The sequence below is a fragment of the Salvia hispanica genome, chromosome 5, assembly GCF_023119035.1.
Source record: "Salvia hispanica cultivar TCC Black 2014 chromosome 5, UniMelb_Shisp_WGS_1.0, whole genome shotgun sequence".
Lineage (NCBI taxonomy): Eukaryota > Viridiplantae > Streptophyta > Magnoliopsida > Lamiales > Lamiaceae > Salvia > Salvia hispanica.
This window is the reverse complement of record NC_062969.1, coordinates 21,348,848-21,367,546: the sequence shown is the minus strand read 5'-3', so window position 1 is coordinate 21,367,546 and position 18,699 is coordinate 21,348,848. Positions and strand designations below refer to the sequence as shown.

General features: G+C 33.8%; 3 protein-coding genes across 3 annotated transcripts; 1 reads left to right on the top strand and 2 right to left on the bottom strand.

Moving 5' to 3' along the window:
• Positions 1-2,936: 2,936 nt before the first annotated feature.
• LOC125187163 (BTB/POZ and TAZ domain-containing protein 1-like) lies at positions 2,937-5,198 on the top strand. The gene is made up of 5 exons (XM_048083694.1): positions 2,937-3,032; positions 3,215-3,339; positions 3,590-3,893; positions 3,970-4,286; positions 4,737-5,198. Exons 1-5 carry the CDS (start codon positions 2,937-2,939, stop codon positions 4,912-4,914), a joined length of 1,020 nt encoding a protein of 339 aa, XP_047939651.1. The 3' UTR covers positions 4,915-5,198.
• Positions 5,199-7,098: 1,900 nt separating this feature from the next.
• Positions 7,099-9,169, bottom strand: LOC125187164 (transcription factor MYB52-like). The gene is made up of 3 exons (XM_048083695.1): positions 8,757-9,169; positions 7,745-8,125; positions 7,099-7,546 (listed from the first exon to the last, which is right to left on the bottom strand). The coding sequence occupies exons 1-3, from the start codon at positions 8,869-8,871 to the stop codon at positions 7,338-7,340; spliced, it is 705 nt and encodes a 234-aa protein (XP_047939652.1). The 5' UTR covers positions 8,872-9,169; the 3' UTR covers positions 7,099-7,337.
• Positions 9,170-12,644: 3,475 nt separating this feature from the next.
• Positions 12,645-14,717, bottom strand: LOC125187683 (DNA polymerase epsilon subunit B-like). The gene is given in 9 exon segments (XM_048084308.1): positions 12,645-13,096; positions 13,174-13,284; positions 13,373-13,487; positions 13,733-13,832; positions 13,907-14,001; positions 14,086-14,216; positions 14,329-14,415; positions 14,417-14,457; positions 14,555-14,717. Coding segments are annotated over 9 exon segments (984 nt in total). The 3' UTR covers positions 12,645-12,955.
• Between the last annotated feature and the right edge of the window lie 3,982 nt (positions 14,718-18,699).

Sequence of the window (18,699 nt, the reverse complement as noted above, 5' to 3'; positions counted from 1 at the left end):
TGAAATTCAACATTCAAATAGATCATGTGCAATTTGACATATTTTGTGCTAGAGATTTGCAAAATAGATGATGTGCAATTTGACGTATGCATTTTCTTTTCGCTTTCAAATTTTTCTGTTAACTATTTGAAAAAACAAGATTAATAATTTAGACGAATAATTATTTTCTTTTAAAAACTAGAAATTTTTTATCAAATTTTGACATCGAAACATATGCATGTTCGATCTCTTTGGAATCCTGATTGTGATTTCTTCAATATAATCACAGATTATGTGCAGTTCGATTGTGTTCTCTGCAAAAGCAACTAAAATTGTCAGATTTACAAATAAAATTTTCAAATCGCACGGTGTTTGCAAATCAAGTTGAGAAGTCATTATGACATATCATAGATATAAGACTAAACTCTTATAATTGAATAATTTATGTGTATTTAATTCGCACGAAAGAATGACTTGAAATTCGCACGCGTAACTTAAAATTCACACAATACCATAGGTATAAGGTTAAACCATAGTAATTAAAATTAAATAAGTAACCCACGAGATGGGTAGAGCTCAATATCTTTTCCTCATTTATATCTTTCTCCCTCTTTCTTCTTCTCACACACGGAGTCATGCATGTCATTCGGAAGCAAAAGGCGACAATGACAACATTAGCAAGGGTACTCGGTCTGGCACACTCTAATTAGCTAAAAATCTGTACAAATACATCAGCATAGATCTTCATATTCTAGTAATATAAAAGTAGGTCTTATTAAATGAATTGCGACACACTTTTTTGGAAGTTGTCCAATTTCATTTTTGAGATAATAGATTACTATGTTCTTATGTTCTTGTGTATTCGAACATATATAATTACAAGTTACAACGAGGGCCAAGTTAAAATTACACTCATGCGTATATATATTCAAATTTTTTATTAATATAGTAGTATAAGTTAAGTATACTCGAGATACAAGCCATTGATTTTTTTTTTTTAAATTAGTTTGATGCATAATCACTCATAACATGTATAGACAAAGTTACCAAACCACACATATGAATCTATGTGTCTTTATTTTAATCACATAGAATATTTTAAAATTCGAGTACGACGTGTAATTAAACGACATGCTATAAAGTGAAGATGGACTATTTATAAACCAATCAAAACCAAGTGTCAACACTCATCATGTCTTTACGTTCTTATATTGGGACCAATCAAACTACTCCTACTTAATCTTGTGCATTATCCACTACTCCTACTTAATCTTGTGCATTATTCACCTCTCAATAAGAGCATCCCCACAAAACCTGCAAATTATGTATGCTCACCTACCCATCAATCAAAGTCGAACTACCAAGCCCTTGAACTATTATAGAAACCATACTTATTGTATAAAAATATAAATCGTTTTCGATCATTATATCATAAAGATTTACATTAGATTTCATTGTTTTACTCAATAAAATTTGCGGTGCAATATCCAGTGTCATAGATGACAAATTCACTTTTAGAATCATCATTTTTACTGTCACTTCATAATGTTTATAACAAATTCATAGTGTTTCATGATGAATTAATTATACATGGATATTAATAGTGTAAAAATCGTTTTAAAAAATCAGTGAAAATTGCTCAAAACTGGAGCTTGTCATTTTTTGTTGGTTTGGGTGGGTTAAGACTAAGATTCAAAATTTTATAAAATCGATAAAAAAATCAATAATCAACTTTGCCCCTAATTAACTTCTCAATTAGGTAACAAAACATGAACCAAACACTCATCACTAGTAATTGAGAATGCATACTTCCCTCAAACGCCTCATCATAAAATTCATAACCTATGGCTACCACCACGAAAATCTTGCTAGTAACTACCACATTTAATATAGTAAAATTAATCGACCACAATTGTCCACGATAACCATTTTGAGATTTTTCACTAGTGGGGATTGGGTTGCCACGACGCGACATCCTCGAGCTCCAATATGAACTAAATATTTTGATTCATTATATTGTGACAAGTTGGAAAAGTGTGGTGTTGAAAGGAATTATATTTACACGCGTGATTAAAGTATGTAGCATGGCAATTAGATTCTAGACGCTTCGGATCTCAAAAGGCCGTTTGTTTATAGTTTTATACTCATTTGAGTCACCTCTTATACTTGACCATTTATACCCAAAACTGTCTCTCATCACATGCATTCATTTTGCCTTAATGAAAAACCGACTACGGATTAAATAATTATTTCAAATGAACAAAAAATTCATTACACTGAACTTGTAAAACAAAGTTGTCGTCCGCAATAGAACTTAGAAGATATAAGTTGCGTGTGGTTTATTACTGACCGCACCATAGGAGCGACAACCATTTCAACTCAAATTTTCCCTCATTAAACATCCAAGCGGTGTATACTTCAAGCAACAATATGTACTTCCCTAATTAAATTAAAATTTAAGTTTAATTAAAATTACAATAGTTAGACAGCTACATTGAAAAGTAATTAATTAACATAACTTTATATCTAAGTGTTAAAATCATCCTTTGTAGTCTTCCATGACTTAGTAATGATTATGTCTCATCAATACATTCTTCAATAACCTCCCTTAATTTATGAGGCTTTTTGGTGAATGGTCCAGTAATTTCTGTATGGCATTATAGCAAGCCTAAGTCAATAGTATATCTCTTTGTCTATCTCTTGTCACATGCATATGCATTCCAGTCTATATGTGCAAAGCATGTTAAAATCCTCATTTCTTTATATGAGAGCGGGCAAAATAATATATAGGGTGATTTTGACAATTTTAATAAGGAGCATTTAGTAAATAACTTAATATATAGTTGAAAATGGGGCATTCGCCTCACTTCTTAATAATATACATATATTCTTGGAAATCATCTCATTATAGGACTTTTTAAAAGAGTGAGTATGTAATGTAGTAAATTTAATTGGACATGCCCCCCTTCGCCGGCGCCGGTGACATGCCTCAACCGGATATCTACGTCTTCACTTCCGCCGGTCAGCGGATTTGCGCTCACTCTAAGATTCTGGTACACTCTCCGATCTTCGATTCATCAGCTCAATGCATTTGGATCCTGTTTCGCTTTCGCCGTAATTCTGTTTGCATGCTACAGATTTCTTTTCTGATTCAGATTCAAATTCAGAATCTCGATTTTTATGTTCATAGGAAATGTATGTCAACTTTTTTTTTTTTAATTGGGGAAATTTGCAGGCATCAGCATCGCCGGTGCTGGAGAGCATGATAGAGAAGCACCAGAGTACCGAACCGAAAATCACGATTACCGGCGTACCGTTCGATGCCGTCCACATCTTCCTCCAGTTTATGTATTTCGCCAAGTAAGTGGAGTACATTTTACCTACATTTTTTTTCGAAAATCTCTTTCAAATCTCAATCAATAGTAATTCATTCTAAAAGATCTGAAATTTCAACATCGGCTGTCCATTCATAATCACGTGGCTTATTTTTGCCGATTCGTTTGGTGATTGGCTGACAGCAGATATTTTATTTACTCTGATTCCAATTACCGTGTTTCCAATATCATCTATGCAATTACTAAACTGACCTTCGTGTGTAATCGGTTTTCAGGTGCAGCCATGAGCAAATGGACAAGTATGGAATGCACCTCTTAGCCTTATCCCATGTCTACTCTGTACAACGGCTGAAGCAGGTATGCACAAGAGGCTTAGCTAGGAGACTGAACGTCGAAAACGTGGTTGATGTGCTTCAGCTTGCAAGACTGTGCGACGCGCCTGATCTCTACCTCCAATGTATGAGATTCTTGACTAATAGCTACAAAGCTGTTGAGGAAACCGAGGCGTGGAACTTCTTGCAAGACCACGATCCTCATCTCGAGCTCCAGATTTTACAATACATCGATGAAAATGAATTGGTATATCTACACCTTCAAACCTCAAATTCATAGTGTGCATATGTTTTGGAAAGTGACTTTTGTTGATGTTGTGTAGAGGAGGAAGAGAACGAGGAGGCATAGGCGGGAGCAGAGTTTATATATGCAGCTGAGTGAAGCAATGGATTGTCTTGAGCATATATGTTCGGAGGGATGCATGAGCGTTGGCCCTTGTGACATGGACCCGAACAAGCATAAGGGTCCGTGTAGCAAGTTCTCGACCTGCCAAGGGATACAGCTTCTGATCAAGCATTTCGGTGTTTGCAAGAAGAGAGGTGATGGAGGGTGTTCGCGTTGCACGCGGATGTTGCAGCTCTTCAAGCTGCACTCTTCGATTTGTGATGAGCCTGATGAATGCAGAGTCCCCCTCTGCAGGTAATGTGAAGCATTTCTTTATCTTTCAATCTATATTTAATTACATGATTTAGCATAACATATGGAAACTCACTTGGATCCAACCATATAGAAAAAAATCTCTAGTTTTTTAGCATATACAGATTGTATCTTGTTTGCCAACTCTAAATGGTAGCAGATTGTGTTAAAGAGATGCAATCAGATACTACTTTATTTGGTGTAATATATAAAACTGAAGATTCTCTGTGAAAAGGAAAATGAATTGAGCTGTTTGTACAACAGCAGAAAAAGTGATTATGTATATATTTTGATGACTCTGCCAGATATTTACTGATTTAAGAACAAGAATATGCCTCACTAAATCTGATTTTGTTAACATAGTCACATTTTATATCAAATAAAGTATGATATAATTTCAATTTCATACAGCTGAGCATACAATCAACTAAAGTTTGGTTTGTTCTGTGGCAGGCAATTCAAGTTAAAGGCACAACAAGATGGACGAGGGAATGATGCGCGGTGGAGACTGCTTGTGAAGAAGGTGGTCTCAGCCAGAACCATTTCTTCTCTCTCCCTAACAATGAGGAAGGGAGTGGACGAACCCCGGATCGCATTGCATCCTCGCAGGAGGAGGAGATTTAGTCTGTAAATCAATTCTCACTTTACTTTGCCATGTAATTTGTGGCTAAAGTGAAGTTTTAAAAAAATGTGGTGGTTATTGTTGTGTGTTGTCACTTGTCACATAGCAGTTTTGTTCCCCTTGTGTCTGTGTGTGTGTGTGTGGAAAAGTAGGAAAAGCCAACTAGTTGATTGTAATAATCTACTACGTTTTTTTGGTAGTGGATTGGTTGGTTTGTTAGTACGGAGTGTAGTATAGTTATGTTTTTAAGTTGTGAATTTTGATATGCAAGTGGAGTAGCTTTCATTCTTTAATTTTGGGTCGGATTATTTATTTTGATGGTTACTAAACATGCGCTTATACTACCTGATAGTCCATATGAGTTGATCGCGTTGGTTTGGTTTAAGATTGAGATGCAGTTCAGTTACAAACTTACTCTCCTTGCTTATATATTTGGCTACTCCTATTAATATTAATATAGAGTAGATTTTTTATACTTAGAGAAGGATTGGAGTAAAATCATTATGAGAATGTAGAAAGTAGATATTGAAACGGGCATTTTAAAAACTATCAAATCTTCACTGAATTCAATACTTGGGCTTTATTGTATTGAAGAATTGGGAAATTGGTGTAAGTAATTGTAAAATACCTATAAGTACTCTATTTTTTCCATCATAGATGTTATTTTACTTGGATATTTACTTTTACTTATCATAATTGTTTCTTGAAATTGACTCATGTTCACTACATGAAAAATGACAAGGATTAAAGACAGAGAAATGTGTAAAAAGGTGTCTAACAGTATAAAATCACAAAGATTTCTTGGAGCCGATTAATAAAATAGGTACTGCTATATTATAATTAAATTCATTACTCTTTACCTCAAGATTATTCATACGGAGCATCATTTTAGCATCTGGGATCAATTAATTATTCAGCAAACGAATAAATCCCAAGCTTGCATATTTTCTGTAATAATCAGTTTTCAAATGCCCTATTCAACATTGTTTGATTTGATTTAAGATTCATGATGCCACCCTCATGTTATTTTTCCCGAATAGAAAATATCTTATAATCTCGTCACAAAATATGATATTGTGAATTTAATTTTGATCTTAAATATTTGGGGCAAGATAATTTTATAGTTTTATCAAAACAGTAGTCTAATATATCTTCATAACTTAAATCATTCATGCCACCAATATCTACAATATTTGAAATAAGCTCAACCGCGCGATATGTAACTCATCATCTCCTCGTTTACCAATTGAAATGACAGAAAGAAAAAGATTACGTACAAATAATGTATATACATGTGGTTTTCCACTACAAAAATTCATGACAATTTTAATTTAGAACATTGTAATTGTCGAGAATATCTGACGTTAGATATCCCAATTTGCAATATTTCCCTATTAGTAGTACTAATTTGAAGAATCTTGATCACTATAAGTTGTAGGTGGCTGTCACAAATCTTGGGGAATCTTTCCTATATTGCTAGACATTATTATTATTATTATTGTCCCCTCAGAATTTTCACATTTTTCACATTCATATTGTGAATTTAGGTCACAAAAGTAAACTTTTATAGTGGCATGCCAAGAGGGACAGACCAACATGAGCATCGACAGGTCGTGTGTGTCTGTTTTTTTTGGTACTCCGTATTATTTTGTAATTATTTATTTATTTATGTATTTATTTTGTGTGTGTGAATTACAATGTGTCAATAAAATGAACACGCCATTCCCATCTAAGCTTGACACACTTGATCAATGCAATATACTAGAGTTACAGTCCCATAGGCCCAATAATAATTTACTTCTAGGCCCGATGATGATTTACTTCTAGTCTTATATGCCCAATTAAGTATACTATAATGTGAAAAACAATGAGATTTATGATATCATTGCGTAAAATAATTTACTTGCCATACTATCTATTACTTATTATTAAATAAAATCCTAAATATACATATAACGAGTATTGGTACAATGAAACGTGGGCTATAATATGTAAACAATAAAATATGCAAATTGGTTCGAGTTTAGAGGTTTTTCCCATTTTTAAATTTATAATATAGTATATGCATAAAAATAATGTTTGCTCTATGCAAACGAAAAAAAAATGTAAACGACATTATTTAACTATAACAATATTTAATTTAGTGCGAGACATGTAACACCCAACTTCATGAGAAATTAATGCTACGTGTATGTATATTTGCTTTAATTTTCTCATTGACAGTATGGATTACAGTACATATTTAAATAAGCTGCATGCATGCAAATTACATACTGTATATTTCATACATATGCATCAAAAATGATTTCAATTTTGTTAATGGATACATACATTGAAAGACTCTATTTGGGTATATGGATCATTGAAATTAAGCTACTTTTTGCAAGATTCCTGTTTCTTAAGCTGCTTCTCTCTTTGTGAATCAAAAAGAATTAATTTCCCACCGATAAGAAATCAATAAATGGTGGAGAAGAAGGGATTTCGTTTCGTTGAAACAAAGCTTCTTTCTGATCAACTTCTTCTTCTTTGTCTTCGTCATCGTCGTCTTGTTTCTCTTTCCTAGCATAGTCTATTACTTCACTTCTATTTGAGTCAGTATTGATTTGGAGAAAGTTGTAGAACTCCACTCCTTTGCTTCTTTCTGCATTAATCAGAATTGCGTTAATTAATTAATTAATCGATGGTATTCAAATACATGCATTAAACATTAATAAGCTAATTAAATTATAAAGGATTCATCTCAAGGCATGAGATCAGTTTAATAAGTTCGAAAAAATACATGTCAAAGAAGTTGAGATAAGTACCTAATCGTAATAATATAAGTAAAAAAATATATTACCTTCATCTATGTTCATTCTAGTAATTGGTGTGTGACAAAATTGAGGCTCATTCGACTCTGCAATTTGAAAATTATATCTCAACGGACACTTGAACCTCTCTTGAAGGCTATTAAAGCTCGAATTTTTCCCTCTGCCGTTATCAATCTTTGATCGTTTCTCATAGATTTTTGATCTCTCTCTGCATTTTCTAGCCATTATTACGTGCCAGTGATTTTTCACGGCATTGTCGGTGCGTCCTGGGAAAAGCCGCGCTATTATGGCCCATCGGTTGCCATGAATCCGGTGGCAGGCGAGGAGTCGCTCCTCCTCGTCCTCCGTGAAGGGGTTACGGTTGATTCTTGGATCCAGTTGATTGAACCATCTCAGCCTACAACTCTTCCCTGATATAGATATGTCAACAACATTTTATGTACTAATAATTACGAATTTAATTTGCATGCAAAAATTAAAGACTGTTGTACGTATTTAGGATGTGATCATTATATACATGAAATTTGAAAATATTCATATAATTAAGAGCTTTAAGTGAGAACTTGAGAAGCATTTTATTGTGGTTTTTTCAGGCCGCGGGGCAAACGTATAATTCAGATTAAAATATTGTCAGGTTCTCATGGAAAAAAGGTTTTTAAGATAACTAATCTATTTTTGAATATGTAGAGATATAATTGAGGTCGTGTGTAATTTTTTAATTGGAGCCCTAATTTAGTTAGAAGTTTGGAGGTTAATATACTAAAACTAGTTCAATTTCCAAATTACGCATGGAGATATGTTATCATATTACATACTGTAAGTATTCTATGTGAGTAGCGCTCTTGTTTAATTTGGATTAGTATGATTTGTTTTATTCTAAATTTATTTTTATTCTAATTTTTCAAAATAGGACAAACTCATTAATTTGATGAATTACATAAACATAAAAGCTCAATATAGTATTTATTTTCTCTATAAATTAAAAAAAAAATTAATAAAGGAACAAAACATATGCATGAGAAAGTGTATATATATATATACCTGATCTACCATGAAGCTTCTCAGCTATGGCGTTCCAGTTATGAGGTCCATATCTTTCTACTAATTCCCTCAGCTTCTCATCCTCTGCCGGCCTCCAATGGCCTCTACTGCACATCTCAACGACAAAACAACAGAGATATATATGTAGGTTGATCAAGCCCTAACTCAGTTTTTCCTTGTTTGCAAACTCAACAATCAAAGCTCAAAAGGGATTATTTATCAAGAAAAGTCACAGAATCATGTATGTGTAGGAAGAAGAAAAGATGATGATGAGGAAGAAAGAAGATAAGTGGGAAATAAAAGAGAATATATAGATAGGAAAGGGGTTAGATAAACAAGTGTTTTCCGTTAGAGAGTGGGAGGGATTTGGACAGACCAGAACCACCAGTTGATGCTACTTCTAACCCACTTAATTACACAACATGTACTCCTACAACCTCTACCTCTATCTCGAGATATATATACTACTTACTAGTATATGTATGGTAGAGAGAAATAGTGTAGAATGGAAGGAGAGAGGGGGTTGCTTGGTGGGGTAAATGTCGTTCTCCTTTCAACATCCATTTTTTCCAAAATTCTAACCTACATGTACCCACCAAACCACTTTGTCTTTCCCTTCTAACTCTGCATGCACACTATTTAAACTATACATCCAATAAATACGATGTCTCACACTTGTCAAATTTTATTTGATCTAAGATTTCAAACCTATAGCACGCTTGTACCTAAATAAAAGGGTGGGAGTGTGTGCAAATTGGAAATTAATTTGATAACCTCAATATTGACTTGCATTGAAATGCTTGGTAGCTTATTCACAGAACTTATTCCCACATCCCTTGGAATATATTGCGTATTAATTTACTCATATAGTATTTCAAAATATGTTTTGTGCAACAGTAAATATACATATAAAAAGGAAATCGGATAATTTTATTTTTATGTGATGAGTCCCACATTTCATTCATATATGCACCTATCTTATTTTAACTTTGGCCGTATTTCGTTACTACCTTTTGGATTTAATCATTGGGTAATATGATCTCGGTGGCTAAGGAAATTGTCACATGTTTTCTTTCGTTTTACGTTTTAAATTTAACAAATTGACTAATAACTTGTACATAATAATTTGAGAAATTAGTTATAAAGTAATGCACATATGCCAAACCAAATTCCCAACAAAATGACTAATAATCATCAATTTCGTCCAATGAAATCTCGTCCACCCTAACAGATTGAATTTGACACAATTTACAATCCTACATATAGAAAGAACATCTGCACAAATTAAATGTATAACATTCCTTTTGTCTGTGCATTTATATTATTGTAAATAAACAATTTGCACTGTTTATATTTTCCCAAGCCTCCCAGTTTATTATACATATAGTTAACATACTATTCAGTTGATATCTCCACATCATAGATAACAATGTTGGGGAAGCAGTAGTATATTGAAATCAAACCTTTAGTTCAAATTAACTTTCAAACTAAGGTAAACTTGTTATTTATTTTTACTTAAGCTACATACACATTGTACCTATATAAACTTACATCGCAATAAATAATAAGGTTTGTTTCCGTTACTAAATCGAGACAAGCCATTCTATTTGTGTTAATCATAGTAAACTTACATCACATTGTACTCCTCAAAAACCTCTCAACTTTACAAAATGTTTTCATTTACAACTTTAAAAAATTCGGCATCAGTACAACGAGTCAGCTAATTCTTAGCGTACCGAATTCTCAGGCTGTTTCTAGTTTAACTATGGAAAACCTTTTCTGATTGATCCACATAAAAATCTGACAAGCTAACTTTCTAACACCAAATATACATAACTGTAAGGGAAACTAAACTTAGTTCTCAACATCCTAAAACTGCCGATATTAAAACCTTTTTCCTGAGTGAGTAAGACTTGTTTTTTGACTGTTGGCCTACCTCTCTTCTGCTCAGCAAATTGACAATGAATCCAGCCAGTTCTCTTATCCATGTATACACATTTCAGTTCGCATCATATAAGTTTTTGTATTCGTCTCCATCTTGGGTGGAATACTGAGTGCTTCTATGCTAGACTTAACCTCCATATCTCACCTGATTTGACTCATTAGCACACCAAGTTGGCAATGAGTGATTCCTGAGTCAAGAAGTTATCAGAACTTCCCAACTGCAGCACCATATGAAAGCTAACATTCGAACCGTTCCAATGAGAAATCAAAATCTAGGTTTCCTAATTAACAATTAAGGAGTTCAGCTATACCTGCTCTAATGGTATATTATTGCAGTCACTATTACTAACAGCTGGTTATAAGTTCCCTATTTCGGCCAAGATTGTTCTGGTAATAATACCAGCACCAGCTCGTAGAGAAATGCTTATTCATGTTTTCTCACCTTGATTATAGTCTACATGTACCTATCTCAAGAGGATTTATAAATCAGTTAACGAATTAATTAAGAGGTAATACTGGAGGTGTCTTTTGTGTACAACTTACTTTTTGGATCTAATTGATAGTAGGTAGAAGACAAGGATGTAAGATGTCCTTGTTGACATATTGATACTTTCCTTAAATAATCTAACCTTGATGGAATATAACACCTTTTGCACTGGTACAGGCTAACTATTTATTTCTTTCTAAATTTGGTTGAGATTATACTATTTTATTTGCGTCCCTTACCACTCTTTACTAGCAATCATACAAAAGAAAATGTCTAGTTCATCTTTAAACAGTTCTATACCAACTAGCAACTTTTAATAACAAGCGTACAGATACTGAGGAACAGACTGCAGGCAGAAAATGTCAATGGAAACAAGACGGCAGATATGTATGATCTGTTTAGATTCGAGAGTTATTCAAAAAACATTTCTGTGTACAAATGACTGACATTTTCGCTTTAGACAAGAGTTGGAGAAATGGACAGAAAGCCACAACTTTCGGCTCAAGTGTTGAATATCTCTACACTATCATACCACTTCATGATTGATACAGTTTGTCGCATATAATAAAACTTTAATATATTTATCACCACAACTTTAGCAGATTGGAAAAACAAGTAGAAACACATGATTCTTCAATATTACTCAAGAAAAGAAGGCCACTACCAGAAAGAAAGGTCTGTTTTTCAATCAAAAGGCTCCACACCAGGGTTTGAAGCGGCACATTTCATGACACGTAGTTTTCCACAAACGTACCAGAAAGTCCAGTGCTCAACAAACCGTGATCTCAGCTTCCATAGCAGTCAATAATCAAATAATGATGCAAACAGAACATATGAAAAATGTGCAACTGCTCCACTTATGTATACTTTACCAAGAGTACTAATGGCTTGAGAATGCAAATAATTAGTTGGAAACTGGAATAACATCATGCAGTAATTGTAATTTACCTTTATCTTTTCCTATTTCAAGTTCACACGTGGCCTTCCTTGTATAAACATCTGAGGGAAAATTTTAAGTCTCACCTTTGAACCCCTTTCACATCTTGGTTCTGTATAAGTCAAAATTTCAACTACTGACCAGACAAAATGCAGAGTCATACTTTAAGTCAAGTTTTGGATGTTCATGTTCAAACATGTGGCAATATTATCCTCATTGTTGATGTTGATGTTAATGACACTACTTTGAATGAAGTATCTACTTCAGAAATTATCTTACAAAGAAATGAAGCTAAAAATTCGAGCAAGTTAGGAATTTTAATTCAGTAATCTCAGGCCATAAGCATAAGAGCTATTCTAAAGTATAAAAGGCCATGTCAAGGCTAAACTTCAACACCATCTATGCACACAGGAAAGAAAGAAAAAGAAGATAAATGTGCTAAATGGGCAGTTCTCATATAGGAAGAAGTTCCTACACATGCACTACCTATAAATCTGGTTTCAGAGCTCTGGGAATCAGAAATTTGAAAATCAAAACTATAATGTTTAGGGAGTTATTCTGAGTCAGGTATGTATACAATTACATTACATAAAATGGAAATTCGCCCACAAGCTTAGCCGGGTAAAATTGCATCATAAACTCTAAAAATTACAGAGGATCATAGAAATGAGGTTGCTGACCTACAAGGAGAATACAATATTTGCAGCAACTTTTCAATAAATTCAACCCTACAAATTTAATAATAAGACTTCCAAAGAGCTATGTCCCAGTTAGATAGGAACACTCAATTCTCAAATGTCTATTTGTGCATTTAACCACAGGAATACATACTTACACAGCCGATAGTTCAACTTCCTGCGAGCAAGGTCGATAGGCCACAAAAGTGAAGTCATTTGAGAAGGAACCAGGGTTAAAGCATGTAACTCCAGTGTACTTGAATGCCTTCTGCTCACTTCTATCCCCCAAGACAATCTGCATCAACTAAAAAAATTAAATACCAAATTTGATGAGCTTGAAATCAGAACTTAATATATAAAAAAGGAAATTACTGTTTGTGGAGTTGGATACAAATGAAGACAGTGATCAAAGTTCCAAATTATGGGCTGTACGCTCAAGGGCAGAGGGCAAAGATGGCTTTGATGCACTATGGTAGCAACAAGCTGCAAAAAAGAATTGTGTCCAAGTGGCCTTCAAGGTGATTCCAATTAACAAAAGACGGGAAAATATTGTGTAGAATACTAGGCTTACATGCTCAAATGGGTCGCTTGTTTCTTCAGTTAAAGGAGGCATCAGACATGATCTACGCATTTTGTAAAGCATATCTTCACGTAGAAATACAATTTCTTGCGTATAAAATCTGATTCTGCTTTCAACCAAAAAGAAGAGTAATTTCGCTCGGTTCAAAACAAACAATTAACATCAGCAATTAAAAGAGAATTGGAAATACAGAGATTGATGATTGAAATCATAATCTAAGCAGCCCAACCTTACTAAAGTTTCTACTGGTGTGATCATACTTCATAGTGAAAAATAAGCTATCAGAGTTCAGAAAGCATGTATTCAAGTATGGTCAAGCAACAACTAGTTTAGCAAGCATTAAGAAAATACCTGCAAGGATTACTCATAAATACAGCATTTGGAATGTGACTTTGAAACTCCTCAATTATGTATTTTGGCAACGAGCATCTGGGTAGAGCATGTGAAGGTCCTGAAAACAACAGTATTTTATGATATAAGCATGTTAAATTTGCATCTGGAAAATATGTAAGTATTTTAAATTACCTATATCATCAGGACCAGGAATGAAAAGAAATCTACTATGTTCTTTTAGACGTTGATGATCCGCAATCATTTTGCCTAGCCTCCCAAAGTTTGATCTGCAGGCAAACCTTGTCCACTTTCACACTGTTTCTGTTACCCATGATTTATATCAATGACAAATACAATAGAGGTGTTCTCACCTGATGCTGGAGTAAGAACTAAAAGAAAGATTACATGGATGAGAAGAGAAGTTTCCCATGAAAATGAACAGAGACGGGACTACATTCTCATTCTCATAACCATTGAGGATGATCTCAAGTTTCTCCATAGTCTTCTCTAAGGATGGAGGATGAAGCAATTAGTGAATCACACTAACAAGTTAAAAACAAGATTGGATTTAACCAATTACTAAGCAAGGCAGATGAGATTTTAAGAATGATTACCTCCTCATGGTCTAGCCAAACATCAGAGAGTATCACAAACATGTCATTAACTGCCCCTCTTTCAAGCTCTGCAAGTCTAACCTGGGGCAGTGTTCTGCACCGGCTCCTTATCCAGTATCGACGATTTCACTGAAACAGAACAAGCAACATTCAATTAAATCAAAAATAGCAAAAAATCGCCACCAAACAGAGTAATGCTTAAGAGAGAAGCTCGGGAGTCCATTACATGAGACGTTATGCAGCTCGTCGAGGAGCAGATCGAGCGCTTCGTCTTCCGCATCGGGAAATCGGCCGATGAATCCAAGGATTTCCGTTAGGGCTTCCATTTTGAGTTTGTAACCCCTCATGTTGAACTTCTTCTGCACCTTATTTCTCATCTTAGAGCTCATTGTTGCGAGGGATGGACGCATGGACATCCATCCTGCGCCAGTTTCCGACCAGTGGCGTTATCTGCTCAGTTTTCTCGTACAGTCCCAAGAGGCCTCCAGTGTGTACAAAGAGGACCTTTCTTCCTTCCCACTTCCTGGGATTTTCAGCCATGTCTCTCATCATCCCGTATGCAGCTTTTCCACTGCATATATCACAAAAGCTGTTGTTGGATCTCTCTAACTGCTTCAATATAGCCCCTGATAATCCAATCTGGAATACTAGAAGTTTTAAAAAAAACAATCAACTAGGATAACAAGAATCGCAAACCACATCCGTCGCAGGGTCGACTACTTGTATAACATGCAAATCATATTAATTTAGTGATTAAGTTTGAAACTAATACATGTGTTTTCTCCCATTTTCATAAATTTAGCAGCAAGTGAACTATCGAAACTATGCTCCCCAATCTAGCAAAGTCAAGAGTTCCATAAAAATTAAGTAGATATTCCAACAAACCACCAGAAACGGAAGCCGGGAAAGACAGCTGAAGCACAGTAAAATTAATTCTAATAGTTTAGAAGATCTTGCAATTTCCATGCTATCATCCCTCAAGATGCTAGAGCAAAATCCAATTCTCCAAAGGCGTAAACGACTATCATTCCGCCCCCTTCAAACAGTGAAGGTTTAGCGGTGAAGTTGATCGGGTTTTTAAACTAGTAGTATGTTTCTTTTAGTGAGTATAAGAGTATGTCTTCATTTCTTCTCTCGCTCGAGTTAGAAGTTCTTTCAGAAGGTCCACACTGATCAAATTGTTCGAAAATCACTACATATCTCTCTTCAGCCAGCAAAATCTAGACTTCACAAGCCTCCATTCTTTCTCTAGTGCTATCCCCTCATTGGGTGGCAGCTCAACTATAACCTTTCCTTCACAAAGTCACATTCTACTAAGGTAGAGCCACAGCATAAAGTGATCAAATCATTTAAAACCGTTAAATCCCTCAACACAGAATAACATTTCATCACTCCAACACACAATCAAACTACAATAACACAATAATTGACTCAATTATCATCAATACTCAAGAAATACGGTTACCTTGATATAAACCTCGGTGCCCTTGGGCAAATTAGGAAGGTTCCAGTGGTGAATTGGAGTGGGGAACTATGAAATCAATTACACATTCAATTGAGGCAACTAATTAAAATCAAATGCAGCAAAATCGAACTTACATGGCCGAGGGAGAAAACGTGGGAAGGAATTGGATTGAGGTTGGCTGCCCACGAAGGCGACATGTATGGCTTCCTTGAAAGAAACTCGAAAAGGGGGCTTGTCATCCATTGAAACCTCCCATTTGATCGATTGAATCGGATATAGCGATTTGGTGGGGAAGAGGGCTCCATTTTAAGGAGGTGAATTTGGTCTTGTTGTTGAGTGTTGACGGAGATGATAGATGATGATGGATGGACCACAGACAGCGGCGCTGCATTGATCATGCTTGGACTTTGGTTTAGTAGCTTTGTAGCTTCCTATCATCCTATGTGTGCGCAATTTCTTGTTGGCGTGTGTGAGAGAAGCTTTTCTTCTGCAAGCTCTCTCCCTGCGACTGTATGTGCATGCAATTTAATAAGCAAATTTGGAGAAAAGTATTAAAAAAGAGAATAAAGTTGAAGAAAAATAAAAGGATAAACAGTACTTTTTAATTTTAAGATATAATAATAAATTTTTGTTTTAACAAATCAAAAAGAATAATGGATCGTCTCCGTTCAGATAAAATATGCCATATCAGGGATAAGGGTCCTATTTGATCTTATAGCATCCCATTCAAGATAAGAAGGTTCTATTCTAATCTTATAGCCTAATTCAAAATCAAGACTAAATCCATCATTGGATTTAAAAATAAGTGGATGAGATTAAAGCTCACAAATCTCAATAAATAGTAGACAAAATATCAATAAAATGGTAATATCATCATTATGTTATCATATGATTATTTTCGTGGGTGTTTTTTTATATCAACATTGTGTATTACAAATATCAACAATATGACATTAGAATATCAATACGCGATGCTAAAATATAACACATTTTTATTGAGATTGGACATGCATAATATCAGGATTTGCCTACAATATATGGAGATTTTTTTGTTGCATTTGTTGATAAAAGTTGCTTATCAACATGTATGAAAATTGAAATATAATCATCAAATTTCATCAATTCAACATCGGTTTTAAGATATGCAATTGAGATCTCAAGAACTTTATTAAATTATCTTTAATTTGATATATTTTTTGCAAAAAAATAATTTAAATTAAGAGAGTTACGAATTTAAAGATTTGAGATAATTTTGAGGAGAGAGAAAAGAAAAGTAATATAATTAATAGATATTAGGATTTGACATTAATACCTTTTTTTATTTAATTAATAATTAGTTAAATTTAAAATATATTACACTTGGCATTATATTAACCACACAATCTTCTAATTTAATGGTTGAAAATTGGTCCTGAATTGATAATTAATTAGCAATTGATTAAGCATCCCTCATCCCTTAGGTATAATATGTAGAATTTATTTATAGTAACAATATTGTGTAAATTTATTTGTCGTATATTTTATTCATTTTTGGTAATTGTTGCACAAATTTTTTTTAATTTTATAATTGTAATAGTGAAACGTTTTGAATTCATGTTAAAATTAGAACGATCGAAATTCATACTTATATTACTGTCTTTTTATATAGCTGTCAATTGGCTCAGTTTTTTAAATTATCAAGTGGTGCAGTATACAAAATTTCGTTTATTTTATGATTATAAAATAGTGAAACGTTTTGAAATTCATGCTTAAATTAGAAGATGACACTGTTTTTTTATGTATGTATCACCTTGTGTCAAGAGGCTCAGTGTTTAAATTCAATAAATTAATTATAAAATGTACCTGGTTTTAATTTTGGCAACAAATTGACAAAAAAACACTCGCCAGTTTACACATTTTGAAAATTCATGTTAAAATGAATGAGTGGAAGTGTTTGCATATTATTTCCTTCTCAGTTCAAGTATTAATTTTTTACTGATTTTTCGCTTTCTTTCTCGAAAACATAAAAAAATAGTTAAAGAGGAGAAATGGTAAATTAAGTGAAAGAATAACATAGAGAAGAGTCTTATCTATGTTATTGTTTCTCTTATTTTACCATTTCTACACTTTAACTATTTTTTATCATTTTTACAAAAGAGGTAGAAAGTTAATGAGACCACTAAAGAAGGTATAATCAAATGCAAATTTAAATATTGTACAAACTCCAAACTATGATCTCGATGCTTAGAAAATATCAATGATAGACAAAATAGTAGCAACAAAATGTCAACACAATGTCAACGATTAATGTTGTGTTAATATTGTATTGACACCGTATTGACATTTTTCAAAGCACTATTTTGTAGTCTCGTTGATATTTTTTAACTCATTCCGTATCATAATTTGGAGTTTATACAATATATGAATTTGCATTTTATCAATATCCTTTAATATTTATATTAGATATTTTTTTATCACGCCGTATTTTCTAAGGATAGAAAACACTGATGGCGACTAGGGGATGATTAAAGAAGGAAGAAAGGGGGAAACACACATCTTTGACCAAAATAATTTAAATAATTGAAATAACTAGAAATAAATATATCAATTCAATAAAGTGTTCTGTCTTTTTTAAGAAAGTTAAAGATTTAGAAAAGAGACAATTTTTGTTAGTTAGGTTCTCAATACTAAAACAATTTTAAAGAAAGACACCTAGCGGAAGCGTGCTTCAAGACACGGAAATGCCGGTATGAAGACATGACACGTCCAACAATATTAAGCCAACATAAATAACCAGAAGAATTTCTACCAATATCTCCACGCCTCTGTCAAGTTTCATTAACTGCACATTAAGAAAACAAATATGCAGTGGCCGAGTACTTGATGCACTCAAAGGGACACACGCCAAATCGCTTGTTTGCCATAAC

What these genes read in the sequence shown, in the direction of transcription:
- LOC125187164 (XM_048083695.1), bottom strand. Translation starts at nt 8,871, where the DNA reads ATGTGCAGTAGAGGCCATTGGAGGCCGGCAGAGGATGAGAAGCTGAGG. An exon ending in GAAGCTTCATGGTAGATCAG is followed by an intron (nt 8,126 to 8,756) that starts GTATATATATAT and finishes TATCTATATCAG; the next exon opens with GGAAGAGTTGTAGGCTGAGA. An exon ending in TAGAATGAACATAGATGAAG is followed by an intron (nt 7,547 to 7,744) that starts GTAATATATTTT and finishes TGATTAATGCAG; the next exon opens with AAAGAAGCAAAGGAGTGGAG.
- LOC125187163 (XM_048083694.1), top strand. Translation starts at nt 2,937, where the DNA reads ATGCCCCCCTTCGCCGGCGCCGGTGACATGCCTCAACCGGATATCTAC. An exon ending in ACATCGATGAAAATGAATTG is followed by an intron (nt 3,894 to 3,969) that starts GTATATCTACAC and finishes GATGTTGTGTAG; the next exon opens with AGGAGGAAGAGAACGAGGAG. An exon ending in TGCAGAGTCCCCCTCTGCAG is followed by an intron (nt 4,287 to 4,736) that starts GTAATGTGAAGC and finishes GTTCTGTGGCAG; the next exon opens with GCAATTCAAGTTAAAGGCAC.